Source organism: Chionomys nivalis, chromosome 1 (genome assembly GCF_950005125.1).
Source record: "Chionomys nivalis chromosome 1, mChiNiv1.1, whole genome shotgun sequence".
NCBI classification, from domain to species: Eukaryota; Metazoa; Chordata; class Mammalia; order Rodentia; family Cricetidae; genus Chionomys; species Chionomys nivalis.
The window spans coordinates 8300662-8328042 of NC_080086.1; the positions used below are offsets into that span (position 1 = coordinate 8300662).

Here is a 27381-nt window from a genome sequence, read left to right on the forward strand (position 1 = left end):
TAGCTTCTGCATTCTTGATTTGTGGGGCCATTCACTTGCTGCAGGCGTTAGTTTTTCCAATTTGTTTCTTTTCTCCTTATTTTGAACTTACTATTCCTGAAGAAATTCTAATGTCAGTCAAAATAATCCTCTATGTCGATATCTGGATCTAGGAGATCCTCTCCGTATGATGAAAGGTCCATCTGGTTTAAAATTAAATTTTCAAATGTTTCCTCTAAATCAGTTTCACCAATTAAGACAGCTCCCATCATGCGTCCATTCTGCATGACGACTTTGACATACTCTTGTCCTCTGGTGCACCTCAGCATTAACTCGTGATCTGAGCCTAGGCCTTGTGCATTGTATTTTCCCAGCAGCACAACCTGCATGAGGATGAAAAGGTCATTTTTTGGAGTAGCTCCTTCCAACTCCCCACAAATAACATAATATCCAGTTATCTGGGTCAAGTAGCTTAAACAGAAAAAACAAAAAACTATTTTGTAGTCTCGCAGTGGGAGGGGCCCAAAGAAAGTATTTGAATAGCATGAACATACTCTGTATTATTATAACATTGTCACACAGCCTACAGTCACATTAAAAATGTCATCATTAATATTTTAACACTGAAAGTAGAAAATATATGTGGATGATAATGCTACCCAGTCTTTAAAAACGTTGTAGGTGTCTACACACACAGACACACACACACACAAAGTGAACCACATTTTCCTGGAGTCATGGCTTAAAGATTTACTATGCAACTGAACCAGACCCTTCCTCAAAAGTGTAGGTGTGTTTTCTCTTTTAAGTCTAGTTTAGGAAAGAGACCTGTCTCAGAAGGAAGAGAACTAAGAATGGCAAACATCTGTCAGAGCTCCTGTTTCTTTCCTGATATGTGTGTGTGTGTGATTGCATCATGGGTGTGCAAGCACCATGGGGGCCAGAAGAGGGTGTTAGACCTCCTGGAACTGGAGTTATAGGTGGTCATCTGAAGTGGGAGCAGAGAACTGAACTCACATCTTCTCAAGATAGAAAACTGCTAAGCCATCTTTCCAGTCCCCAAAATAGCATTTTTGATAACATAGTTTAAACCATAATTATTCGAGAAAAGAGCCACAGTTGCCATACTTTCAAGCAAAAAGGGTATTCTTACCTTATAGTTAAAGAATTTTGTGACATGAGCAAACAGTTCAAAGCTGAAATCCATGTCGCTAGACTGTCCCAAACCAGCTGCAGCCATGCACTTGGCTGCATACCAGCCCATCTGCCGTGCCTGGGTCCATAGTCTCATCTGCAATAGTGGGAACGGTACTTCATACTACTTTTGGTTATCATCTGAATAAAACGTATCATACATGTGTGTGCATGTGTATGGGCACATTCGCGAGCATGAATGTGAATGCACGCATGCCATGTGCATGTATGAATGTCAGTGGACACCTTGAGTCCCTGCTTGCTTTCCACTCTGAGGAGGGGTCTGACTCTCAATAGGCATGCTGGGTTATAGTAGCTTATGATGACTCCAGCTTTTACACAGTCTGTGAACTCAAACTCTGGCCTCCAGGCGTGTGTAACAAGAGCTTTTATACCCACTCTACTCCATCTTCCCCACAGTTTTAGTCTTAGAAATTCCCTTATGTGCACTTCCAGTGACTTTGTTCTAGATCGTGTGAACACCAGTCAACATGACTGTATCACAAACACATCATAATAAATTAACAGTTTTATGCCGGGCCATATCCAGAGCCATCCTGTCGGCCGTGGGTTGAATACACCTGACAGGAATTCATTGAACCTGAAATTCCCCTAAGTCTGCATTGTGGGTGATATAAAGCTAATTGTTTTTCATGCAAATCAGAATGTAGAAATATGAAATTCACTCAGAATAAGGGATATCTGCTTATTTTGAGCTGTTGTTCCCTTGTATCAGATTATGACTAAAAGTTATAATTTGTCCTGGAGGGGTCAAGCAGAAAAGAAAGGTAACCCCACAACTCTTTCTAATTAAAAACATTTCTATCTACTGCAATAAGAAATGACTTTAAAGTGGGAATCTGTTACTCATCCACAAACCACCAGTGATGGCTTCCAGCTAAAGAGGAGAAAAGCTGGAACAGAAACTTGGGCTCACTGGTAGCAATTGCTTTATTTTTATAGGGAATCGCATAGACCCATGGTCATAGGTGCAGGCTCACCTGCTGCCAGACTGGGCTCGGCTGCCAGCATGCAGTACAGATGTCTCCAGCAGCATAGATGTCAGGAAGTGACGTGCGCATCTGGTCATCCACTTTCAGGCCACCATCTTCTCCTAGATCAAACTAAACAGTCTGTCATTAGCATTAGGATGACAAAAACAGGAAGTTTAAGCAAGTCAAGCCTGGGCGTGTTAACCAACCTCTGATCAGAAAGATAAAAGCAGCCACAGAGTGTAGACACCTGGCCAGAATGTCCAGGGATTCTCTTCTATCTGGGACCTCAGTAAGTCCCAGAATTTTAATAACAAAAATATTCAATAGTCATGTTTATCCCAACTCTAATCAGAGGAACATTTTTTAGCAATTCTAATGCTAAAATGCTAATGTAACAATCTGTAAGGTTTACTCTGAGAATTCATACAGGGCAGTCTCCCATCTGCCTGTTGGACATTACATCTTTAGATAATACTTAAGCTGGATTGTAAGTATTTAGGGATGCTAAGTAGAAAATACTGTAAATCAAGTCAGACATAAGCCACAGAGTTGCTGCCATCTTAGGTTACAGTTAACTAAAATGATGCCTGAAAAGTAGATATGATAAAGATTAGGAAGTGGACAGAATTCACCTTACATTGTTTCCGTGGAGGAAAGGGTGTACATTTGGCGTGACTCCCGTAGCACTGACAAGGAAATCACAGCCGTAGATCTTCCCATTGGTTAGTTCCACATACACAGGCCACACTTCTTAAAAGAAAAAGAAGAGAATTCAGTTCTCAAGAGTCATCTTGCAGTTACTCTCAATATCGTGTGAACGGAACAGAAACAGAAAGGGCAGGCGGCTTTAGGACACCTCTTGACTACAGAGGTCCTCTGGGACAGCTGAGTGCAATGACATTGTTTTGTGTTTGGCAGCTTCAAAAGCACAGTGCTCTAGGGGACTAAACACAGTCCTTTGGACGTGGGCAGAGACATTAGCAGTAAATTTAAACTGATAATCACTTTCTAAATTAATTGTGAAGCAATTTGATTAGTATTTCATGTCACTCAGCATTTAATCCCGCTCTTCTTGATGTTTCTCCTCACTGTCCACAACCCCACTCTACCATTCTTTTTCCTAGAAAAGACTAGAAGATTCTAGAACATTAGCCGCCTAACTGCAGTGTTGATAATTCAAAGACTGCCTGGAGGAATTCTTAAGTGGTGTAGAATGAGACCAGGAATCTGCACTTAGTTCCAAACACACAATTTTAAATTTGATTTAAAAGTTATGTTACTTACAGTTGTGTTACTTATGAAAGCTTCTATTTTGTTTTGGTCTGTGATATACTGACTAACTCACTAGGTCAGGTTATAATGGTCCGAATACTGTGAACCCAAATAAAATGGAAAGCCTCATAACATGGAATTTATTAGAAAATTTAACCAAGAGCAATGAAATAAGGGCCTGAAGTTAACTAATAGTTTTTTTTTTTTAACCACTTTTTATATGAAAATGTGAGTTTAAAATGTAACACCAGGCAGTGGTGGTGCATGCCTTCAATACTACCACTAGGGGGGGCAGAGGCATGTACATCTCTGAGTTTGAGACCAGTTTGGTCTACAGAGTGAATTCCAGGACAGCCAGGGAGGCACAGAGAAACCCTGTCTCAAAAATTATATATATATTTATCATGATTAATTTAAGGAGTAATATTTTTTCTTTTACCTTTATCAACTGTAACTGACTTATGCTGATCCTTTGGAAAAGTCAAGGGCTTTTTCTTCATAATCTTAAACTCCTCTTGAAGGTAGATTTTCTTGACTTCACATTTGGTTTCAATGTGAATACTGTGTGAAAACTGGACAAAATGAATACTGGTCAGCACAATCCAGGCAGTGCCTGCTGACACACAGATATCGTAGTAATAAGTATGGCACGCTGATGCTCCCAAATACGCCTCTCAGAGTCTGTGTGCAAAGGTGAGCAGAATCCACCCAGCACTTGAAATGCCAAGCATGACGTGGCAAGTGGATGAGGCAATCTGGAAATCCACGAAATTCTACAGGTTTTACTGCGTTGTGGCCAGCACGCCTCCTTCACGCCAGGGAGGCAGCAGGCAGCAGTGTTCGCTGAAGGACTCTTAAATGGATGGTAAAACTGCAAACTTAGAAGTCCCAGGAATTCTGGAGAAAATAATTTCACACTATTCTTATCCCTAATTAGACTCCATTTAGCCAGCTCCCCTTCTACTCACCAAAGCCTGAAAAGGTTTCAGTGCAAATACAGACACATTTATATTCTTGGAATATTTGAATGACAGCAATTTTGTAACTTAAAAAATTGAAAGTATCTATTAAGTAAAAGCAAGTTACCTACTTACTCAATGAAAATATGACGTATTTGTTTTGCCTCCACCTAGTAACCCTTGTAAGCACTTTGTAATGGTGCTGCAAACATCAAAGGGACCTTTAGCAGAAAACTGAGAACTGTGATTTATCCTTGTAGTTTGCAAGTAGACATCTCCAGCTCTGCAGTTAGAGGGAAATATTCGCTATTTTGGGTGGGCATCTGGAACAGTGGGTTTGAAGACCTTTCCTACATAGTACACTTAAACTCAGGTGACCCAGAGATTTGGTGTTTGGGTGAGTGGCATTGGTTGATAGAAACATACCTCTTCTGTTCCTTTCAGATCCAAGTCTCCGTGCCAGTCTGGTCCGAGGGCACTGCCCACGTTTTCAACTTTAGCTTTGGTTCTGTTTTCCTTTCTCGCTCCTAAAAAATGAACTCAGATGATTTTAAAATGGCTGGACATCTCTGGAGCCTTTGGGCAACGTCCTGATTCTTAGGCAGACATGCAGCATGGTGGCACGTCTCTGTATTTGCTGCTTTGTTCATTGAGTGTTCTGTGACAGTGACAGAATGGGTGACCTTTCACTTACACTGTGTCAGCACCCAGTGTGTCTCAAGGTTACACACTTGCCAATGTAAGAGTGTGAAAATTAGCTATTAGAGTCTAAACGCCATCAATCTGTAGCCTCTCCAAAACTTAGAAAATTCACTTAGAATTTTATGAGCCCAAAGCTTGTTTGAAGTCTATTAAATAAACTAGTGGGTATTGTTCTCAGTGGATTATTTAGAAAGTAGTCTTGGGCATTGCTCAGTTGTAGCAACTGTTTGACAAGATGCAAATGGCCTGGTTAATTCACTTAATTTAAAATGCCTATGCGTATTAAATATCTATTTTTTATTTTAAAATAACTAAGGAAAAGTTGTTTAGATTTTGTTTTGAGATTGGATCTTACTTCATAGCCCTGACTAGCCCAGAACGCACAGAGAGCCTGCTACTGACTCTTGTGTGCTGAGATTAAAGACGTATGCCATCATACCCTTTGTACATTTCTTTTTATTTTTGCTGTGTGTGGGGATGCTTTGCCTGCATGTATGTCTACCACTTGTGCTCTTGGTTCCCTTGGTGGCCTGAAGGAGGTTCTGGATCCCTCAGAACTAGGGTTACAGATGTTGTGGGCATCTTTGTGAGTGCCGGGAGACTTGGATCTCCCAAAAGAGCAGCAGTGTTCTTAACTAATGAGCCATCTCTCCAGCCCCCAATATATTGTCTAATCTGAAAATTTCATATGGGACAGTATGAGCAAGGAAGTCAAGACCATGAGGGGTTCACCCACTGACACAGTGTGCTTGAGCTAATGGGAGCTCACCAACTCCAACTGGACTGGGAATGACCAAGCATGAAATCAAACTAGTCCCTCTGAATGTGGTTGACAGCTGGGGCAGACTGACAGGCCAGTGATAAATGGCACTGGGATTTGTCTCTACTGCATGTACTGGCTTTTTGAGATCCTATTCTCTTTGGATGTATACCTTGCTCAACCTAGATGTAGTAGGGAGGGCCTTGGACTTTCCACAGGGCAGAGGATTGGAGAGGGGTAGGGGAGGGTGTGTGCAAGAAGTGGGAAGGGAATGAGGGGGAGGGAAGTGGGAATTTGGTATTTTTTTTAAAGTAATAAAATAATAAAAAAATAAAAAAAGCATAGAAGTAAATATCCATGTTCCTGCCTCCTAAATACTGTTTACTGAATTTTCTTATAGTTAAAAATTAGTTTCATCCATGAGTGAAACAAGCCAGATATTGCACTTACCTTCAACGGTGTATATGGTTCTTCTATGAGCAATTTTAGGCTCTGATTTTTCAGACATGAGCTTTGAAATCAAAAACTCTGCTGCGCCTGCATCAAAGAAAGTATTCCCAATGGCTTTATCCTTTATGGCCCAAATCACTTCACAGCCTTCAATTTCATACCTAGGAAGAATGTTACAATTTCCTGTAGAAAAGCTCGGGGAAAAAAAATCTCTGCAAGCAAATACTGACTGTCCTGTGCAGCAGAAGTAAAAGACACAGACTATAATGGGGAGTGTAGTTCACTTTAAGGATAGTAAGAGTTTAGCTGGGCAGTGGCGCACGCCTTTAATCCCAGCACTCAGGAGGCAGAGGCAGGTGGATCTCTGTGAGTTCGAGGCCAGCCTGGTCTACAAGAGCTAGTTCCAGGATAGGCTCCAAAACTACAGAGAAACCCCGTCTAAAAAAACAAACAAACAAAACAAGTTAAAAGTTAAAAGTTAAAAATTAAAGTAGAATACATACTAAAGCAAGTTTCTCAACTTTACTGAAAGAACCCAGTGATGACATGTACTGAATACCACGTAACATACATCAGAATGACTGTCCTCTCGGTGTTCAGTGGACAGCACAGCCATAGAAATGGACTCCAAGGGTCCTAGGGTACTTTCTGGCTGTGACGTATGTATGTATGTATGTATGTATGTATGTATGTATGTATGTATGTATGTATGCCTGTATGTACGTTATATATGTATGAACGGATGATGTGACCTAAGGGCACTGAAAACACTGCTTCATCTGGTGACTTTCCTAGATGCTCATGTAAGAAGATTGGAAGGAGGTTTGCATGTAACATCTTCAAGCAGTTATAAAGAACTACCACCTGCTTTAAATTCTCTCACCCAGACCATATAGCTAAAGAGATCCTGATCAGAAAAAGACAAGGAATGTAAAGGGAAAAACACAGGCCTTTGTAAAGCGAGCTGGCCTCTTACTGTTCACCTGCTAACCAAGCTCCCGGCACCTTATTTATCTAGGTTTGGACACTAAGAATGCTGAGTGCATTCCACCCACTCCCTGATGAACATCATCATTCAGATAATCAGGAAAATTTGCAGAGACTTTCTGCTATTCAGTAAACTGTTACGGTAAAACTAATGTATATGTGGACAATCTTAAACAAACTGGATACACAGCCCTCCTACCACAGAACAAACTGGATACACAGTCCTCATACCACAGAACACTTGGATTTTACAACAAAGAGTATAATGTATTCTTTTTTTTTTTTTTTTTGGTTTTTCGAGACAGGGTTTCTCTGTGGTTTTGGAGCCTGTCCTGGAACTAGCTCTTGTAGACCAGGCTGGTTTCGAACTCACAGAGATCCGCCTGCCTCTGCCTCCCGAGTGCTGGGATTAAAGGCGTGCGCCACCACCGCCCGGCGAGTATAATGTATTCTTTAACATTTAAAACTTCCATTGCCCTTGCATGTGAATCATGTATGTGGGTGCATGTGTCAAAGCATGCATGTGAAGTTGGTACAAGTTTATGGAGTCCATTCTCTTAAAAATGTTTATTGTCGTGTGTCTGTGTATAAGCATATGCATTATAGTGTGTATGTGGAGGTCAGAAGACAACACTGGAATGAGCTCTTCCATCTTTATATGGATGGGTTTGGGGGCTGTACCTGCTAATAAGCCATCTTGTTACCCCAATTTTCCCCATTGTTGTGGTATAAAATACTGCCATCTTTATTTGTAGGCTGGAAGGATGACTTTTCAAGATGAATTAACAGTGAGATGATAGACAAAGGTTTAGTGCATGCAACTCCACAATACCTGAAGTCACATTCTGATACATGGGTAAGACTCCATTGCCCCAACCAGGCCAATGAACATTCATAGTCACCAAGTTTCTGATTACTGGGAGAACATCTGAGTTGGTCCTTCCCAGGCTGTATAGCATTGTTCATCAGAAGAAAGCAGTGAACATACTTGCGGGTAACATTTCATATCTCACATTTAAGCATGCTTATGAAATGCTTTTCTTTTTATAATTTGGAAATCTTTGTATTTCATTCATACTTCTTTCTAGAAGTAATGCCACAGCATACAACAATGTGGCATAGCATCCCCATGACTGACTAGCAGGCCACATTACATCTGTAATCATGAGAAACTCCTGGGCTAGCTCTCCCCCAAGAGTACCTACTAATCCACTCCCCGTAACGCTAACAGGGCTCTCAGCGAGATACCAAAGCATGGTGCCATCACACACGGAGCTACTTCCACTTTAGAAACCACTCTGCAGAAATACATTCCAGGTATTATGACTTTATGAAATTATGGAAATTATTTGTTGTGTGTCTTTGGAAGGGACAGCATCAAACTGCCTTTGGAAGATCAGCAGGGCAGTAACTGAGAGAAAGGCATACTGAGAGGACAGCATTGGCCTCTGGAGTATGGAATAGCACAGAACAGAAGGGGTTGCCTGTCACTTTTCATCGTGACTAATGACTCAGATCACAGAATCAGGAGCAACATGGTAAGAGACCTTCCTCCAGCTACCAGAGCTTGTCAGATACAAAACTGTAAGTTAACTCAAGTAATAATCACCAGTCTTCAAATGACGTCAAGAAAGAGTTAGATGCTGTGAGATTATGAGCAGGAAAAAGATTTCTAATGTAAGTTGCAGTAATGATACCCATTGGATGCTTCTGGAAGTATCTAGAAGAACATGTGCGACCCCCCTTCACCTCTCTGCTCAGCTCAGCTTCTGGGTGGACTCTAGTTTCCCTGCATAGCACAACTGCCACAGTCATCCGAGGGACGGCCACCGTCGCGCGCAGGTACCCAGTGGGTGACTGTCCTCTAAAGGACAGGTACACCCGAGGGATCACTACCCTCGCGCACAGGTGCCCACTGGGGTGGCTGTCCTCTAAAGGACAGGTAAGCCAGGCTGGCAGTTGGTATGGAATTCTTGAATACTTGAGATTTCCTAGTTTAGACTCAAATTTCTTTTAATTCCAAGCAGAACTGCTGAGGAAACTGAGTCTGTTATGCAGCTTTCAGAGGAACACTTCTGTGTCTATGGAACTTGAAGTATCTTAAGATGAAAACATTTGTATTAATGTGTTCTCAAATATTTCTCCAGATCAAAAATCCAGAGCTGGGAATAACACACATTCTAATCAGCATGACAAATGCTGGGTTTTGTCACCTGGACAGGTGATGCGTGAGTAATGCATGGTGGGTAGCAGAGATTACTAATGGTACGCACATGTAGATTATTAGACAGTGCCCACTCACAGAACACATCATGAGTCAGACCAGCCAGGTCAAACACATCCTACACCCTGCATATTTAGAGGAATATTTCTGCAACTTGAGTTAGACAGAGTTAAATAGTAAAGTGGGTTTTCTCTTCGAAAACATATGGGAAAGTATGTATATTTCTCTTGACATTCAGATGTGTTTTCTCGTCTGCCCAAAGCATCATCGTTCTCACAATAGCCGTGGTATCAGAGAAACACTTACACCAGCTCAAGCGCAATGCCACCATTCCCGACGATCATTATCCTCTTGGCTTTTGTAAGCTGTTTCTGAAATTCCTGTTAGGAAGAAATAGACAGCATTTTGATAAAGTAGAGGCATCACTGAAAATATTCTAAACATGGGTGTTTTACAGTTTACAGTGGGACAACAAAATAAAATGTACTCCCCTGTCTCAGGACACTTCCTCCCAATTAGCATTATGGCCTCTCTTGCTTCCAGGTGGCCATGACTGCAGCACCTCTTGCCTTTGTGTTACCGTGGACCTCGGCAAGAGATGCTGTCTGCATCACCTCATCCTCGCGCTTGACTCCACCTGTCAGAAGCAGACACAGTACAGGCCTCCCTGCAGTCCCCCACTTCTACAGCTCCAGGACTGAGACTCACGGCACATGGATTAGGACTCACTGGCTTAGCAGCTCCTAACAAGATGACCTGGGATGAGCTATTTAACTTTCTATGTCCCATGGTGTACACTACAAAGAGTAAAAGAGTCCCTGTCCCTCCCAGTGTTTGTGTCAGGATGATGGGACACATATGGGGCATGACATATACAAAGCTTAAGAGTAGCAGGGAGAGAATTCCTAGCATTAATTCAAGAAATGTTATAATTTTATGACAATGCCTCTTCCCCTATGATTGAGATGAACTCAGAGTAGCCTGTGGTCCTCCCGGCACTTCACAAATACAGGTGTCTCTTGCTTTAGAGTGACTTCAGAACAAAGAATTCATTTGTCCGTTCTAAGTAACTACCACCATTAACTTCACTTAAAAACATACATCACTGACTAAAACTGGCTTAAATTCTACAAGACAAAACCCTGAAGTTTTAATTTGCTGTTCATAAAGGGTCAGGTCTTATAGAAGCTCTATAAAGAACACAGACACAGAGATAAAAAGCACACATTTAAACCATACATGGATATAACCAGAGGCTGCTCATTCCTATCCTGGCCACCCAGACCCGAATAATCATATAGAAACTATATTAATTACAACACTGTTTGGCCTATTAGCTCAGGCTTCTTATTAAATAACTCTTACATCTTAAATTAACCTATTTCTATTAATCTATGTATCACCACAAGGCTGTGGCCTACTGGTAAGGTTCAGGGGTGCCTGCCTCTTTTCAGCAGTTACATGGCATCTCTGTGACTCTGCCTACTCTGTCTATATATCTCTTCCAGCCTGGCTCTACTTTGCCCTGCCATAAGCCAAAGCAGCTTTATTTATTAACCAATAAAAGCAACACATATACAGAAGTACTTCCCACATCACATGGGTACTGATTAGTCACCCTAGAATAACCATACTTGGGGTACACTGAGTGATTACTCTAGAATAATCATACTCGGGGTGCACTGAGTGATTACTCTAGAATAATCATACTCGGGGTGCACTGAGTGATTACTCTAGAATAACCATACTCGGGGAGCACTGAGTGGTTACCCTAGAATAACCATACTCGGGGAGCACTGAGTGGTTACCCTAGAATAACCATACTCGGGGTGCACTGAGTTGTTACTGTAGAATAACCATACTCGGGGAGCACTGAGTGGTTACCCTAAAATAAGCAGCCTGGAGAAAATCCTTAGCCACTTTATAAAGAATATGGATCATATAAATACAGTGCAATCACATCCTTGCTGGGTGTGGAGATGAAACCAGAGAGCTTCTTGGTAACAAGAGTTGATAAGCCCTGTCATAGTGAAAAAAAATTTTTTGCTGTGCTTCATGGAAAGTTAGCTTTACAGGAGGGTTTGCTTCTTACAGGGCAGAGCAACAAGCCAAGCAAATTCTGAATTACAGTTACAAAGATCTTAGAAATATTATTATTAATTTTTTTGGGAAATTACTGGGAAATCTGGAAAAATTATTGTTATACTGTTTAGCTGCAAATCTCATATTCCCAGTACAGAATGATGAACGTGTGTTGATGCAATGTGTAATGCCCAGCACGGTCTTAGTATCTTTGAGTGTCACAGCCAAAAGAGCAGGGAGTCAGTTTTAGCTAAAACCATGTAATCGTTAGCCAAAGTGAAGCTGGCAACAGTAAAATACAACCATTCTGTGGCCTCTGAATGGTGGGTAGGAACTGCCTCTCGGAGACAGTGTGGCGTCAACATCAGTGAAGCAAGGCCATTCACAAGGGACCCTCTTTCCCTTTCGTAGACCCGCCCTTAAGACAAGACATCACCTGAGCACTGTCGGTATCACGGATTCCTAACACGTATGGATTTCCCTCACAGATCAACTTTGGCTTAGCTCCAGCACACAGACAGAGTTTCTTATACACATGTTGACGGCCATCTTCTGTGACGATACACTGTGAACACAGGGCAAGAAAGGCAAAAGCAAACAGTTGAGACAAAAGAACACATGGGCGGCTGATGCTCAGTGACAGTGTGCGGGATTCCCCTCTGTGTGCTGTGATTACCATTGATAGATAAAGTGTGTGGGATTTCCCTCTGTGTGCTGTGATTATCATTGATAAATAAAGGAACTATAACAGAGCTATAGGAAAACAGAGCTAGGTGGGGAAAACTAAGCTGAATGCTGGGAGAAAGGAGGCAGAGTTAGAGAGAAGCCATGGAGCTGCCGCTGGAGACACACACGCTGAAACTTTGCTGGTAAGTCACGACCTCGTGGAGATGCACAGACTAATGGAAATAGGTTAAATTAAGATGTAAGAGTTAGCCAATAAGAAGCTAGAGCTAATGGGCCAAGTGTGATTTAATTAATGCAGTTCTTATGTGATTATTTCAGTTCTGGGCAGCCAGGATGAACAAGCAGCTCCTTTCAACAACAGTGATTACAAGGTAATTGAGGGGGTGTACATTCTCTAGTGTAATGAGCACTGGTCATAATCCATGCCGAGAGTCTGATGGAAACTAGCTTTCCTCCTCTGGAACAAAGGTTTGCATTAACAGAATCTCTCGATTATGCTGACTTCAAATTAAAATGATCATCCTCCCCCCCTGGGACAAGCTTCATTGAACATGTATATGTATGTATGTATGTGTATATGTGTGTGTATGTATATGTGTAATATATATATATATATATATATATATATATATATGATCTTGAAGGAAGTTACTAGAAGACCTTGTGATCCTAATCATATCACACTTTAATAATCTTAACATCTGCTATGGGTTCAAATGAGTAGTGTATGTTGAAGTTATAATTTGTCTTTTTAAAAATAAAATATTAAAAATAAAATAAAATGGTATTTTATCATTAAATGTAATAGCTTTGCTTGTATTTAGTAGCTTTACTACTGAGGATTTGACATGTGCTCATCTTTTTAAAAAGTGCTTTTGCTGTGTTTTTGAGACAGGGTCTCCTACAGATCAAGATGACCTCTACTTTCTTGTGTACCTGAGGATGACCTTGAAGTGCTAATTTTCCTCCGAAGTGCTCAGGTCCATAGATGTGCACCAGGCACGGACACAGAATTCTTTTAGTCCAAATGAAAAACATTTCAACTACGCTTGAAAAATAATACATCCTGGCTTCAAAGTTATTTTTTATTAATGTTATCAACATCAGTGAGTCTATAGGTACATAGTAAATCAGCTGATTTTGTTCCTTAATGTGGAATGAAAATCCATGTATAATGAGTATCCTTTAGAAAGCAAATAAGTGGTAAGTAGTAGTCACTGTGAAACATGGACTGTGAGTGAATGCACATCTGAGTCTGATGTGCGGTTTGTAGTCTGGCAATGCTATCACTCACTCCACAATGAGGCTTTATTTTACCTACACTACTTTTCACAAATCTGTAACCCAACAATCCAACAGTGTAGTTCAATTTACACAGAAACTTCAGAGCAGGCTCCCTTCAGAATCTGGACAGAATTTGGTCTGACAAAGAGAAGGCAGAGGCACTGACTAAGGTTTAAACTGATTCACATTTAAATGGTTTAAAATACTAAACCTTTTTATTAGCTATTAATAACTTTTTGGACACAGACAAAAAAGTCCCAGCTGGCACGGTCATGACACATCTGTTGCCTCGGGACTGAATGGTGAGACAAGAGAATCAGGTTCAAGGACAGCTGTAGTAGGAGCTGCGGGCTGCGCTCCGCACGGTTGGCTTTACCCGAAATAATTACACGGAAACTGTGTTCTTTTAATCACTGCCTGGCCCATTAGTTCCAGCCTCTTATTGGCTAGCTCTTACATATTGATCTAACCCATTTCTAATATTCTGTGTAGCACCACGAGCTGGCTTACCAGGAAAGATCTTAACCTGCGTCTGTCTGGAGTGGGAGAATCATGGCGACTGGCTGACTCGGCTTCTTTCTCCCAGCATTCTGTTCTGTCTACTCCACCTACTTAATTTTTTGTCCTATCAGGGCCAAGGCAGTCTCTTTATTTAACCAATGAAATTAACACAAAACAGAAGACTCTCCCCCCTCATTTCCCCTTTTTCTGTTTAAACAAAAAAGAAAGGCTTTCACTTTAACATAGTAAGATTACATATAACAAAACAGTTATCAAGCAAGAATTACAGTTACAATATTTATATCTATTTTATCTTTTATCATAACTAAGGAAAACTATAACTATCTATCCATTCTTCAACTCGATCAAAGACTCCAGAAGGATATAATATTACCTAAGCAAACAAGAAATAAGAAACTCTAGAAATGACAGAGACAACTCGCTGCCTGGACAGTAACCCAAAGTTCCTCTGTACCGGTGGGGCATCCATCTTCAGCCTACAGGCCATAGTATCCAGCAGACATTTCCATGAAGCAGGAAATTTCAAAGACAGTTCATTCACTATCTGCTGTGTCCTGCAGAATGTCTCGCAGACTCTTTCATGAGTCAGGAACCCCGAAAGACCATCTCACCTTTAGGCAAGTTCAGCAGTCCTCTCTCTGTGGGTTCTCTATGTCCAGTTTATGCAACAGTCCAGGCAAGAGCAGTTTCTTGCCCAAATGGCTATCAAACTCCATAAGGAGCCTCTTCAATACCCATCTTCCTCTCGAAGTAGATTGGTGCTGCCAGGAGCAGACGTGTCTCATTGTCATGAAAAACCCTAAGTTATTAAAACATTAAATGCCATATTCTGTAGTCTTTGAAAGATATGAAGAAGGCCTATCTAATTGAAATATATCTCTATATACCTATAAAATCTAACATGACTACAAGCCTAACTATTATCGATGATTATCCATTAATAACCTATATTTCCTAATTATATATTACATTCTTAAATGAACTACTCAATCACAATATCTTAATCAAGATTAGAAATATGCATATACATATAACAAAACTGACCTTAAAATCCATACCAATGCAAATTATTCATATCTATATCATATCCCCCTTTAAATGTAAAAGAACATTTATAAACAGTATTTGGGAATATGGGCACAGTTATTTCTCTCCAAACTGCTTCCTGCTGAATGGGGGCGCTGTTATTTAGGTCTTTTATGGTATAACCTGTGTGCTAGATTCATCTCAGTTGGCAGTTGAGTGAAGTAATTTTTTGAGGGTGTTCACAGCAACCTTTCAGGAGGACGTGGTCTATCATACCATACTGGGATAGAAACAATCCACAGGGTCTCATCCTCTGTGAAAACAAGTCATATCAGGGCCAAGGCAGTCTCTTTATTTAACCAATGAAATTAATACAAAACAGAAGACTCTCCCCCATCAGACAGCTTGACCTGTATGAGACCAAAGTCAGCATTCCCATATACCAACAGCTTACATACAAGAGATGGAGACCAGAATCACACTTGGGAGGCTTCTGGGCGTCACTGGGTGTTGTAACCACAAGGAAATCTGTATTAATTAAATTGCTGCCTGGCCCATTAGCTCTAGCCTCTTATTGGCTAACTCTCACATCCTGATTAACCCATTTCTATTAATGTGTATCGCCACTTGACTGTGGCTTACCGTCATGAGTCTAACCAGCGACCGTTTCAGAGAGCCATAGCATCTGCCACACTGCCTTCTTCCTCCCAGCATCCAGTTCTGTCTTCCCCGCCTATCTATGTTCTGCCCTATTAAAAGGCCAACGCAGTTTCTTTATTTGACCAATGAAAGCAACACATAGAAGGAAGAACATCCAACACCATTTCCCTTTTTTCTGTTTAAACAAAAAGGAAGGTTTTAACTTTAACATAGTAAAATTGCATACAACAAAACAGTTATCAAGCAAGAATTACAGTCACAATATTTATATCTATTTTATCTTTTATCATAACAATGAAAAACTATAACTATCCATTCTTCAACTCCATCAAAGACTCCAGAAGGATATAATATTACCTAAGCAAACAAGAAGTAAGCAACTTCCGAAACTCTAGAAATGATAGAGACATCTTGCTGCCTGGACAGTCACCCCAAGTTTTTCTGTACCATTGGGGCATCTATCTTTGCCCTTCAGGTCCATATTATCCAGCAAACATTTCCATGAAGCAGGAAATTTCAAAGACAGTTCAGTCACTTTCTTCTGTGTCCTACAGAATGTCTCGCAGACTCTTTCATGAAGCAGGAACCCCGAAGGACCATCTCACCTTTAGGCAAGTTCAGCAGTCCTCTCTCTGTGGGTTCTTTCTGTCCAGTTTATGCAACAGTCCAGGCAAGAGCAGTTTCTTGCCCAAATGGCTAACCAACTCCATAAGGAGCCTCTTCGATGCCCATCTTCCTCTTGGAGTAGATTGGTGCTGCCAGGAGCAGATGTGTCTCATTGTTATGAAAAACCCTAAGTCATTAAAACATTTTAAATGCCATATTCTGTAGTCTTTGAAAGATATGAAGAATGTCTATCTAACTGAAATACATCTACAAAATCTAACTAACATGACTACAAGCTTGATTATTATCGATGATTATCCATTAACAACATATATTTCCTAATTATACATTATATTTTTAAATGAACTACACAATCACAATACCTTAATCAAGATCAGAAATACATATACATATAACAAGATTAACCTTAAATTTCTATCAACAAAGCAAAATTTATACCAATGTTAATTATTCATATCTATATCAACTGGGAGATGTTCAGATTTCTAAGTGCCCTGTTTACTACACCTTTGACTGCTCACTTCCACTTGTAAAAGTAACTGAGCTATTTATTCTTTGAACTCTGTGCTACTGTGGTGGTTTGAATATAACTCACCTCCATTAGCTCACACAGAGTAGCACTATTGGGAGGTGTGGCTTTGTTGGAGTAGGCAGCGCGCTAAAGGAAGTGTGTCACTGTAGGGGTGGGCTTTGAGGTCTCCTTTGCTCAAGCTATGTTAAGTGTGGTACAAAGTTGTTTCTGTTGCCAGATGATCAAGATGTAGAATTCTCAGCTCCTTCACAAGCACCATGTCTGTCTGTAAGCTGCCATGTCCCACCATGATAACAATGGACTAAAACCCCCCAAACTACTAAATGTTTTCCTTTGTAAGAGTCACTATGGTCATGGTGTCTCTTTATAACATTTGAATCCCTAACTAAGACATCTGCAGTAACAAATAGTTCTTACTGTTACTTGTATAGAACTTGGGTTCTTTTTCATGAAACTAGGCACTTTTCCTGTTTTTAATAAATCATGTTTTACTAATAACTTAGAGCTTACAGAAACAACGGCAAACCCCTCTCTCCATCCTTCCTAAAGCCCACTGAGGATACAGCATCCCTGAGACACCTCATGTGCTCTTACGTCTGTGGGGGAAAAGCATCCGGAGGGTTTTGTGGAGTAGTTCAAACTTGTAACATGTCCCAATTATACTGTCCCTGTAGACGAGGTCCTCCATCATTTTGGGCAACTGCAACTAGATTGTAATTGGTTGTTAGGTAAGAGCTACTTGCTACACCTCAGTTTGACTTCAACATTATTCTCAGATATATCTTACTTAAAATTCTGTATTGTCCACACATCTACAATGTCATATGACTATAAAATAAGCCTGACATCACTCAATCTTATTTACCTATGCTTGCTTACCAGCCTCCTTTTCCACACCCTCATCCTTTTGACGAATCCACATCCCCCTTTCCTTTCTTCAGGCTGCAGTTCTTAGAGTGCCTTTTATAAGACCAGCGCTCACCCCTGAGCTATGGAGCCAGCCACTAGAATGTCCTTCTCTACCTGTAAGACTCTTAACTTGCCATCTTCAAGACACCAAGCTCAAGCAGGTCACCCTCTGTGAAGTCTTACTAGAGCTCAGATCTGAGCTTTGATGGTAATTTCATGACTTGTCTCTTGCACACTATTATAATATAATCACTTACTATTAATGTCTACACTCCCCATGACACTGACAGCTCATAGGAGCAAGTGTGTTACTCCCGCTGTACACCAGGACCTTGTGCTGTACCCAGGACACAGTGGGCATTCTACAGCTATCAGCAGAACCTGCGGTGCCACACTTCCTTATCAGAGAATTTTTCCCAGAGGGTATACTCTCTAATAATGGGGATCAATTCTACTAGCCTCTACAATTTAGGGGCTTAAACAATGGTAATGACGGAGGTATGCTTAAAAGAAATGTGACAAAACCTGGAATTTAATGTTAGGAAAAATCACTTAACAAGAAAAAGTCTTACATGTTCTTCACTCTTCAGCTGTCTTACTCCCGACTCTATGACCTTAATGTTGGGAAAGCGATTTTCCAACACAGTACTTGGCTGTTCTTCAACATCAAATTCTTCCAATACTTTAGAGACCTTTATGGGATCAAACAAGAATACACATTTAAAGAAGGTATTTCCTTTGTCCTATACAAGTACTATTTCATATTCACAAACACGAAGGTTAGCCCACTGCATTGAGGGCACCTATGTCCCTCAAAGACCCACAAGTTAAAGGCCTGGTGGTCTCGGTAGGAGGTGGTGGCTAATGCAGGGATGTCAGCCCTTAGACGACGGTATTGCAACCTCAATGCCTCCTCTCTATCTCAGCCTATATGAAGTAGGCAACTTTGATCTACCACACACTTCAACTGTGACACTCAGCCTTCTCACAATCTGGAAAACAATGATCCACCTAATCATAGACTGACCCCTCTTTCATCCATGGCACTGACTACCCGTAGGAGCAAGTGTGTTACTCCCATTGTACGCCAGGACCTTGTGCTGTACCCAGGACACAGTGGGCATTCTATAACTACTGACAGAACCTGAAGTGCCACACTTCCTAGTAGAACATTTGGTAGCGGATGATACTCTCAGACATTCTGTCATGGGGACAGCTTGTAGTATTAGGAGCGGAGGGCCTTTTGTTCCATCACCCGGCTAGCTTATACCCGAAATAACCACATGGAAATTGTATTAATTTAATTACTGCTTGGCCCATTATCTCTAGCCTCTTAATGGCTAACTCTTACATATTCATTTAACCCATCTCCATTAATGTGTATTGCCACTTGACTGGCTCAGCATCATGTGCCCTGAGCTCAACTGTCCTGTCACTACTGTGCTGTGGTTTCGTTGTTGCTGTTTGTTTGGTTTTTTGTTTTTGTTTGTTTGCCTCTAAAAATGTCAGCTAACACAACTTACTTTACTGGTGTTTAAGTGAACAGTCAATGTATTTTTTTAATGTATTCTGGCTTCTCCGCTCTCTTTACCAGGTAACTTTTTTGGTCATCTTTAAACTCTTCTTCCCCTTTCTTTAAAACAATCACTATCTCTTTGGATTCCCTCTGTCCTTTCCTGCTTAGATTCTTGTAGAGTATTTTATCCTCTGTCCAAACCCTTTACTTCTCTGCTGCCCTATCTTCACCCACAAACAAATCTGCAAACATGTAGAGATCAACCTCCCTAGTTTGTGTGACGGACCACAGGTCAGTGCTGGAACCTGGCTGCAAACATTGCATGAAAATCTGATCGTATGAGTTGTAATTTCAAGCCTGTCTTCAGGAGCTTTTTACATCCTTCTGAGTTAACAAGGACCCCAGAGACATATGTGAACCATACACAGTGTTATTTACCTTATTAGAGATAAAAGTTAAGAAAAACTTCAGAATTTCCTAATTCAATTAAAAAAAACTGTATCTAATATACATTGAACACACAAAATTTTAATGGAAAAAGCTTCAGATTCCCAAAACACAACAAATTCAATGAAAGGGCAGTGTTTTACATCTCGAAAGCATTGATTGATCCACAATTTTTCTCACCTGTTTGAAGTTTGTAACTGCTTTGATAACAGGAGAGGCTGTTACCAGGAGAATGTCTTCTTCAGGAAAGGTAACAGCCAGCTGAATTTTAAAGAGAAATGACAGAATAAAAAAAATATTTTCAGCTATTACTGAATTGATGTCAGTATGGTGATAATGCTGTCTAACTAATAAAACTTCAGTGTTTCACATGTGAAAATCAGTTATTCTGAGTTCAGAATGGTGCAGTATTGGTACTGTTAAACTCTGACAGTGCTAAAATAAACAATCTACTCATGTTAAAGGTGGACAAAGACCTGGATAAGCAAAATCACTACAGTAGTCTTTGGTTGACTCATTTCACATACTAGTTTAAAGTTATATGTCTATTACAAACTGCCTGTTTTCATTTATTTTAATGTTTTTACTTTGACTTCACCGAGGATAAAATTAAAACAAGTCTCTGATATTACACAGAATCTTGGCATGAGTTTTCCAAAGCTTTGGCACTCTGAAACCAGTCCGAGAGGGAAAGACAAAGCCATGTTAACATTAGCTTAAGAAAGCGCAAAGACTTAAGGTGCTGCTGTTTTATTATCTCCACTTCTTCCTCACTGTGGAGGGGGAACACTTGTTCATCTTGGACTCTACTTCTCTGCCTATTCCTCACAGCCCATAAAGCTGAGTAACATGTAACAATTAACACGCCCTCAGGACACGTAAGCGTCCTTTGTCTCAGCTTAATTGGACTTCCTCTATTTGACAATACTGTCTCTCCCCCATCTTTGTTTACTTTTCATATTCTGCCTTCTATCTGTAGTTCCACTGCTGGATCAGGTCCTCAAAACTATCCTACCGAGAACCATCTACAAGTTAGGCTGTAGGCTCATACAGCTGTCAACCGGTTGCCACTGTCCCAAACACTAGCTAATTAACACTCGCTTTCATGTGAACACTTTCCGCCACTGCTCAAAACCATTTGTTTGGAGATTTTTGTTGAACTCTCGGCATGCCATAGAGCCCTATAAGGTCTGAACCCAGGCAGTCTTCCTTGCTTGTCTCTCCTGAGCTTCAAATTAATTATGTCATGCTCTTCTCCACTGCAGGTTACACCGTGGTATATGCTATTCTTCTCTATCTGCTAAAACCGTATTATGTTGCCTAGAATAAGAACTCTTGATGGGTAAACAGAAGATGACCTCCAAAGATTAAAACCTCAACGTATTTAAATTTCTTCTATTTCTTGTGACTAAAGTGGTTAGTTACAGCAACAAAATAATCTAGCCCTTTTTGTAATACGACTCATCCGATTCACTTGCTTTGAAAGACTCTAAATGCATTTGTAAGCCCCCTCAACCCTAAGAAAATGTAGAAAAATCTAAAGTCATTTCTGATGACTCTCAGTACTTCCCCACCTCCCCTGGGAACCAAGGACATAACAGCTATGTATGCACGTACTGAGATGTTGGAAACTTTCCATCTCCCTGAATAGGGGCATGATAACCCTTAGGCGAATGTGGATTCAGGAACAACAGGTAGTACCGCAAGCCAACATCAGAAGGGCCTCGCAGCCCTGATAGCATCTCTCTTCTAGGGATGCCCTGTTCTAGTCATCACGTGCTGTGTCCAGGGTAAAGCTTCTGGTTTAAAAATGGAAAAAAAGTTAAGCTGAGTCACTTTAAAAAAATGTGCTTATAAAAACCTACAGATTGTTGGTTTCTATATTTCTTACTATGCAGTGTGCCCATAAAAAATTAAATTCCCAACTCTGTTTAGATGGATACAGGAATACACTGTCTTCAAGAACTATTGCTGTAAAAGCCCCGTGACCCCGGGCCAGGGCCATGTAAACAGCCCAGCTGAGCTTCTAATCCAGCCCATGTTTAGATCTAAATTTGATACCTGACTACTCGCAATGCTCGTGATGAGGTGGGGGCCCCGAGTTGCCCCACATGACAAAGATCTGCTGAATCCTCTCACTCCACTACAATGGCAAAGAGGGTGTTACTGAGTGATGAGGTTGAGTTAAAATGGCCCTTTTAACTCTTTATAATGTTTAGGCTATTTAAAAACATGGCAAAGATTCTCATTTATTATTGATATAAAAGAGGTACATTTTAGGTTGTTTTCAGATTCTGTCTATAATAAAATAATTTTGTTATGTAAAGTAGGCCCAAAAGGGATATTGCTAAGTTTTAAGGTAATATGTTACCTAATTCTGAAAATTCATCATACTAATGTTCAAAATAGCTGTATCAGTGTGTATTTTTACCAAAAATGAAGGATTTTTATTTCACATTCTCTTAAGCATAAATTGTCAAACAATATTTTTAATCTTGGTCATTTTTACAGGGATAAGATAAAATCTCAGAGTTGTTTAATTTGCATTTCCTCAATGATTAAGGATGTTATATTTAAACAAATTTTAAATATCTTTCAGTCATTTTAAGTTCATCTGTTGGAGTTTACAGTTTAGGTCTGTAACATAATTTCACTAGATTATTTGTTCTTATAAAAAATAAGTTCCTAAGTTCCTTATATGTTTTTATGTTCTGTTGATTATATCCTTTGCTATACAAAAAGCTTCTCGGTTCTGCAGATCCTGTTTATTGATTGTTTCTCTCAATGTCTATGCCACTGAGGCCATGTTTAAAAATATATTTAAAACTTTTTTCTTCTATGAGGTTCAATATTGTTGGTTTTATGTTAAGGTCTTTGATTTGTTTGGATTTCAGTTTTGTGCATAGAGATAAATATGGATCTATTTTCATTCTTCTATGTCTAATTAATTCTAAAAGGGAGAAACTGACAGTCAAAATGTCGGGCTCATGGTAAATTTTAGGGGCAAGGCACCCCACTGATTCGGCCAAGGTAAAAGAGGTTCTCCAGGGGCCAATTAAAATCTGTGTTTCTTAAATGTTTAATGGAGGTTTACAGGCATTTTACCCAACCTCTAAAGGTCAGCAGGTAACGATAGCCATGGCCGTCATAAGACAGTCAACATCAGATATAAGAAAAAAGTTACAACAAGTAAATAGGCTACAAGATGATAACTTACAAAATTTAAATAAAAGACAAAAAAATATTAAATAAAAAACAAAAAAAATTAAAAAAAGACAAAAAAAGAGAGGCAAAAAACAAACAAACAAAAAAGACAAAAAGCAAAAAAAAAAAAAAGAGAGACAAAAGACAAATGATCTGGGCCAATAGCCTCCCTTCAGGGATGTCGGCCCTACCAGAAAGCTAAACTTGTGGCTTTAATACAAGCTCTACAGATGACAGAAAAAACGTCTATACTGACAGCAGGTATGCTTTTGCCACCACCCATATACGCAAAACAATATACAGACAAAGAGGACTGTTGACATCTACAAAAATTTTAAGCCTCCAGGAGGCCACACATTTGCCAAAAAAAAAAAAATAATAATAATAACCATCATACATTAACCAGGACTGAGACACCCAATATAATGGCTAAAAAGATCATTAAAAAAAATCATCCTAAGGTTTGGGATGCCCAAAATAATTGTGTCTCATAATAGACCTGCCTTTGTTGCCCAGGTAAATCAATATGTGGCCAATTAAAGATTAAATTATACTTACCAACCCCAAAACTCAGGTCAGATAGATAAGATAAATAAAATTCTAAAAAAAAATTTTTACAAATTAACAAAATTGGCCCTAGAGACCGGCAAAATAACTGGATAGACCTCCCTCCCTCTGTCCTGTTTTGGGTTCAAAACACCTTGAGGCGATTTAAACTCACTTCTTATAAAATCCTATATGAGAGCTGCCACTGCTCACTAAGGCAAATGAGGTATATAATCCTGATGCTGTTCTTCTCAGACTGTTATAATCCTGATGACACCCACCGCTCTCAAAGTAGACAACATTGCAGCCTGGATCCATACATCTCATGCAAAGCCAACACCTCTACAGGACGACTCAAGACCCTCCGGATAAAAGCTTCAGCACACCGAGAGCTAAACAAAGGACTCTTAAAAAAAATACCAAACAAACTCTCTGGGACTCTTATCCTATTACCCAAGTTTTAGTACTGACACACCAATATCAGGCTCTCAAGAGAGACCTCAGAAAATCCCAAGATTGGGATTTGACAAAACAAGAGGAGGGAATGAAAGACTCTAAATGCATTTGTAAGCCCCCTCAACCCTAAGAAAATGTAGAAAAATCTAAAGTCATTTCTGATGACTCTCAGTACTTCCCCACCTCCCCTGGGAACCAAGGACATAACAGCTATGTATACACGTACTGAGATGTTGAAAACTTTCCATCTCCCTGAATAGGGTCATAATAACCCTTAGGTGTTGACTCAGTTACTGATGTTTTGAACTTAGTCCCTGAGAAGGGGCAAAATGACCTTCAAAAGTTTCCCTTTACTTCATCTAATCTGACAATCACTCTCCAGCTAATTATTGGTAATAGCCTTTTTAAATAAGCCAATCCAATAAGTTAAAAAACAACTTACGGTCCCCCCCCCTCCATGTCTCTATGGCTTTTTACTTTAAAAGATGGGCTGTAACAGCTGTGGATGTCCTTCATATCCCAAACCTGAGGGACCCTGTCATGACAGAATAAAAATCCTCTTGCTGTTTACATCCACACGAGTGGTCTCGACTGATCCTTGGGTAGGGGTTCTCTCCAGAAAAAAGACATCCTTCGGGGGTCTTTCAGCTTATCGTAGTCAGAAATTCTACATTTGTATGCCTTTGACCCAAACTTTTGCTGGAGATGAAAGCTTATCTTGGGAGTTCAAGGTACTATGTTAGAATTACTTTATTAACTAAGGACTTGGCACCTACCAAGAAACTAAATTTCATGTGTGAAGGAAATATGACAAGTGGGTGGATTTTCTGTCCAAATACCAAAGCCTCTTGCCGGTTTGCGTACCATTCCGCCTGGAATCTGGCTTGGCTCTGGCTTCCCAGTTAAACATGCACTTCCCACTCCTGCGGTTTGTCCGGGCCCTCGCAGACCAGGGACCGAAGGCTCCAGGAGCCCCGAGCGCAGCATCCCACCCATTTGGCCCCTAGCGCTCCAGGAGCTCCCAGCGCTCCATCAGCCTGGAGCACAGCATCCCTCTCACTTGGCCCCTAGCTCTCCCCGAGCCCCGAGCGCAGCATCCCGCCCACTTGGCCCCTAGCGCTCCATCAGCCCCGAGCGCAGCAGTATCCCGCTCACTTCAGCTCCCAGCGCTCCAGCAGCTCGGAGCGCAGCATCCCGCCCACTTCGGCCCCTAGCGCTCCAGCAGCCCGCACAGCCGCACAGCGGAGGGGCGTGGCAAAGGCCGGAAGACCGACCACCGAAGGGGATCAACCGCAACCTCCAATTCTCCAGCCTGCGGAGTCCGGAAGGGGCGGAGCTCGCGCCCACAAACCTGCTCGGCACACGTGACGCCGGCGATGCCACCTCCCACCACCACGAACGGCCCCACCGATCGCGCGGCCTCCATGTTCCCGGGAGGTTGGCGACCGACGGGGTACCGGCGACCTGTGACCTGCGAGCCTTCGTCCACCCGGAAGGGAAGCTGCCCGCATAGTCACTTCCGGCGCCTGGTCCATGGACTCTGGACTACGGATGCCCGGAAGCTTCATACTTATTCCATTTGAGTATTTACCGCGTAACTTGTATTTGGAAGCTTGGACGTGTCGCAGCCTTCCCGGGTTTTATAACTGTCACTACACCCACATCTTAAATTTTCTGTGGTAGAAGCTGCCTTTGAGGATCTTCATGCAACCCTCTCTTCTCATTCTGTAGGGGAAGAACTCTTAGCTTCTGTAATCGTCTCGATTGCCTCCCTGCACCTAGCAATGGGAGATTTTCTTTTGAGGAAGCATGATTCTTTATGACAATCAAATACTATCGAGTTGTTCAGTAAGAAGTTAGCCTCCAATTCTGAATTTTGAGTTCAGTTAAGATGTGAAGTAAAATAGAGTTGTTTGCCACCTTATCCAATGGACATTTCAGCCCCCCTCCCCCCCGCCAAAAAAGATACAATTTTTTGTTTGGTGTTCATTTATATGAGGAATGCCTTTGAGAAATGGCTGATTTATTTTCAGGTTTTTCTTTGTAGTATTCTCTGTTACCTTGCTTTTTATCTTTGTGGTTTCATGGCTTATCTAGATAGGAATCTTACTGTTATATTGAGGTATTTCTCAGTTGACTCAGTCCAATACTGCTTGTTATTGATGCCCTTTGATTCTTTAACCTCTGAAGATAGCCATTCTGCATAATAGGAAAACTTGCATATCTAATTATAGATATTTACTGCTTCTCCCAGTCCTTGTTCTTTACCCAGTTAAATGTGCACAGCTCGCTGCTAGCTTCTGTTTCTAGTTTAGACAGCCTGCTGGCAGGAAATAGTGCATTCTGTTTGCTTGGCTCTCACCTCCATCTTTTTACAGAACATTTACTGCTTTCAGCTTTGACCGACACTTAGCTCCCGGTGCCCGTTGCTTTCTTTCCTCTCTCAGCATATGCTTTCTGCAACTCCCTCTTCCTCATTGAGGAAATAACTTTAATAACCTTAAATTAGCATAAGGAGTTGTCTCTATGTAGTCCAGAAATATCTTGCGGTCTTCTGAATTTTGACCTACCCAATTTTATTTCATCCCAACTCCACCAGCATCATAAGACCCTTAATTCTAACCCAGCAATTGTTGAGCACAAAGTTACAGAAACATAAGGTATATGAAAACAAAAGCAATATGTTATGAATAGCTCATATGAAGAAACATCCCTTCCAATGTAAGACAACATACAATTTGACAAAGAAGTCACAGTTAAACATCTTTCTGACCTACACTTTTTTTGTTTCACTTCTGTTTTACTCATCAACATAAATAGAAATATTAACCAATGTTCAAACTGCATTCATTTATCAGTTGCTATTATGCTCTACCTAGAACACAAATAAAAAAACAACAACAACAACAAAAGACGGTGAAGGGAAGGGATGCTCAAGAATAAAAAAGGAATAAATGGATTTTTTTGAAATTTACAATAAAATAGCAAAAAGTATTGTATTTTATATATATGGTCTTTATAGGCACTGCACACACATGATACACAGACACACATATTCAGGAAAAACACTCATTTACAAAACTAATTTAAAAATGTATACTTCTATGCTGCTAAAGACAATTCCTCAGTTTTTAAGAAATTTTATTGTATGTGTGTGTGTGTGTGTGATGGATGCTTTGTCTGCATGTATGTATGTGTAGCATGTGTGTGCAATGCCAGCAGAGGCCATGAGAGGGCATTTGCTTGCCAAGTACTGCAGTTACAGATTGTTATGAGCTGCCATGTGGGTTCTAGGAATAGAATCTGAGTCCTCTGGAAAAGCAGTCAGTGCTCTAAGCCACTGATCCATTCTCCAGACCTT

General features: G+C 40.7%; 1 protein-coding gene across 4 annotated transcripts; it reads right to left on the reverse strand.

The window, feature by feature from the left end:
- Positions 1 to 88: 88 nt before the first annotated feature.
- On the reverse strand, positions 89 to 25498 carry Pyroxd1 (pyridine nucleotide-disulphide oxidoreductase domain 1). Of its 4 annotated transcripts, none has more exons than XM_057762991.1 (12): positions 25372 to 25498; positions 19995 to 20075; positions 18424 to 18543; positions 12041 to 12169; positions 9829 to 9902; positions 6312 to 6472; positions 4826 to 4926; positions 3880 to 4012; positions 2806 to 2918; positions 2175 to 2297; positions 1133 to 1270; positions 89 to 362 (listed from the first exon to the last, which is right to left on the reverse strand). In XM_057762991.1, the coding sequence occupies exons 1-12, from the start codon at positions 25444 to 25446 to the stop codon at positions 114 to 116; spliced, it is 1497 nt and encodes a 498-aa protein (XP_057618974.1). In that variant the 5' UTR covers positions 25447 to 25498; the 3' UTR covers positions 89 to 113. The 4 variants fall into 4 exon arrangements, with proteins under 4 accessions (XP_057618974.1, XP_057618967.1, XP_057618984.1 ...); XM_057762984.1 differs by lacking the exon at positions 25372 to 25498 and adding an exon at positions 24885 to 25165; XM_057763001.1 differs by lacking the exon at positions 25372 to 25498 and adding an exon at positions 24797 to 24924.
- Positions 25499 to 27381: the final 1883 nt, after the last annotated feature.

Bases quoted from the DNA above. Each gene is read 5' to 3' on its own strand.
- Pyroxd1 (XM_057762984.1), bottom strand. From the start codon at position 25,016: ATGGGTGGGATGCTGCGCTCGGGGCTCCTGGAGCCTTCGGTCCCTGGT. The intron at 4,927-6,311 runs GTAAGTGCAATA...TTCATTTTTTAG, and splicing joins AACCATATACACCGTTGAAG to GAGCGAGAAAGGAAAACAGA. The intron at 363-1,132 runs GTAAGAATACCC...ATCCTCATGCAG, and splicing joins CAAAATTCTTTAACTATAAG to GTTGTGCTGCTGGGAAAATA.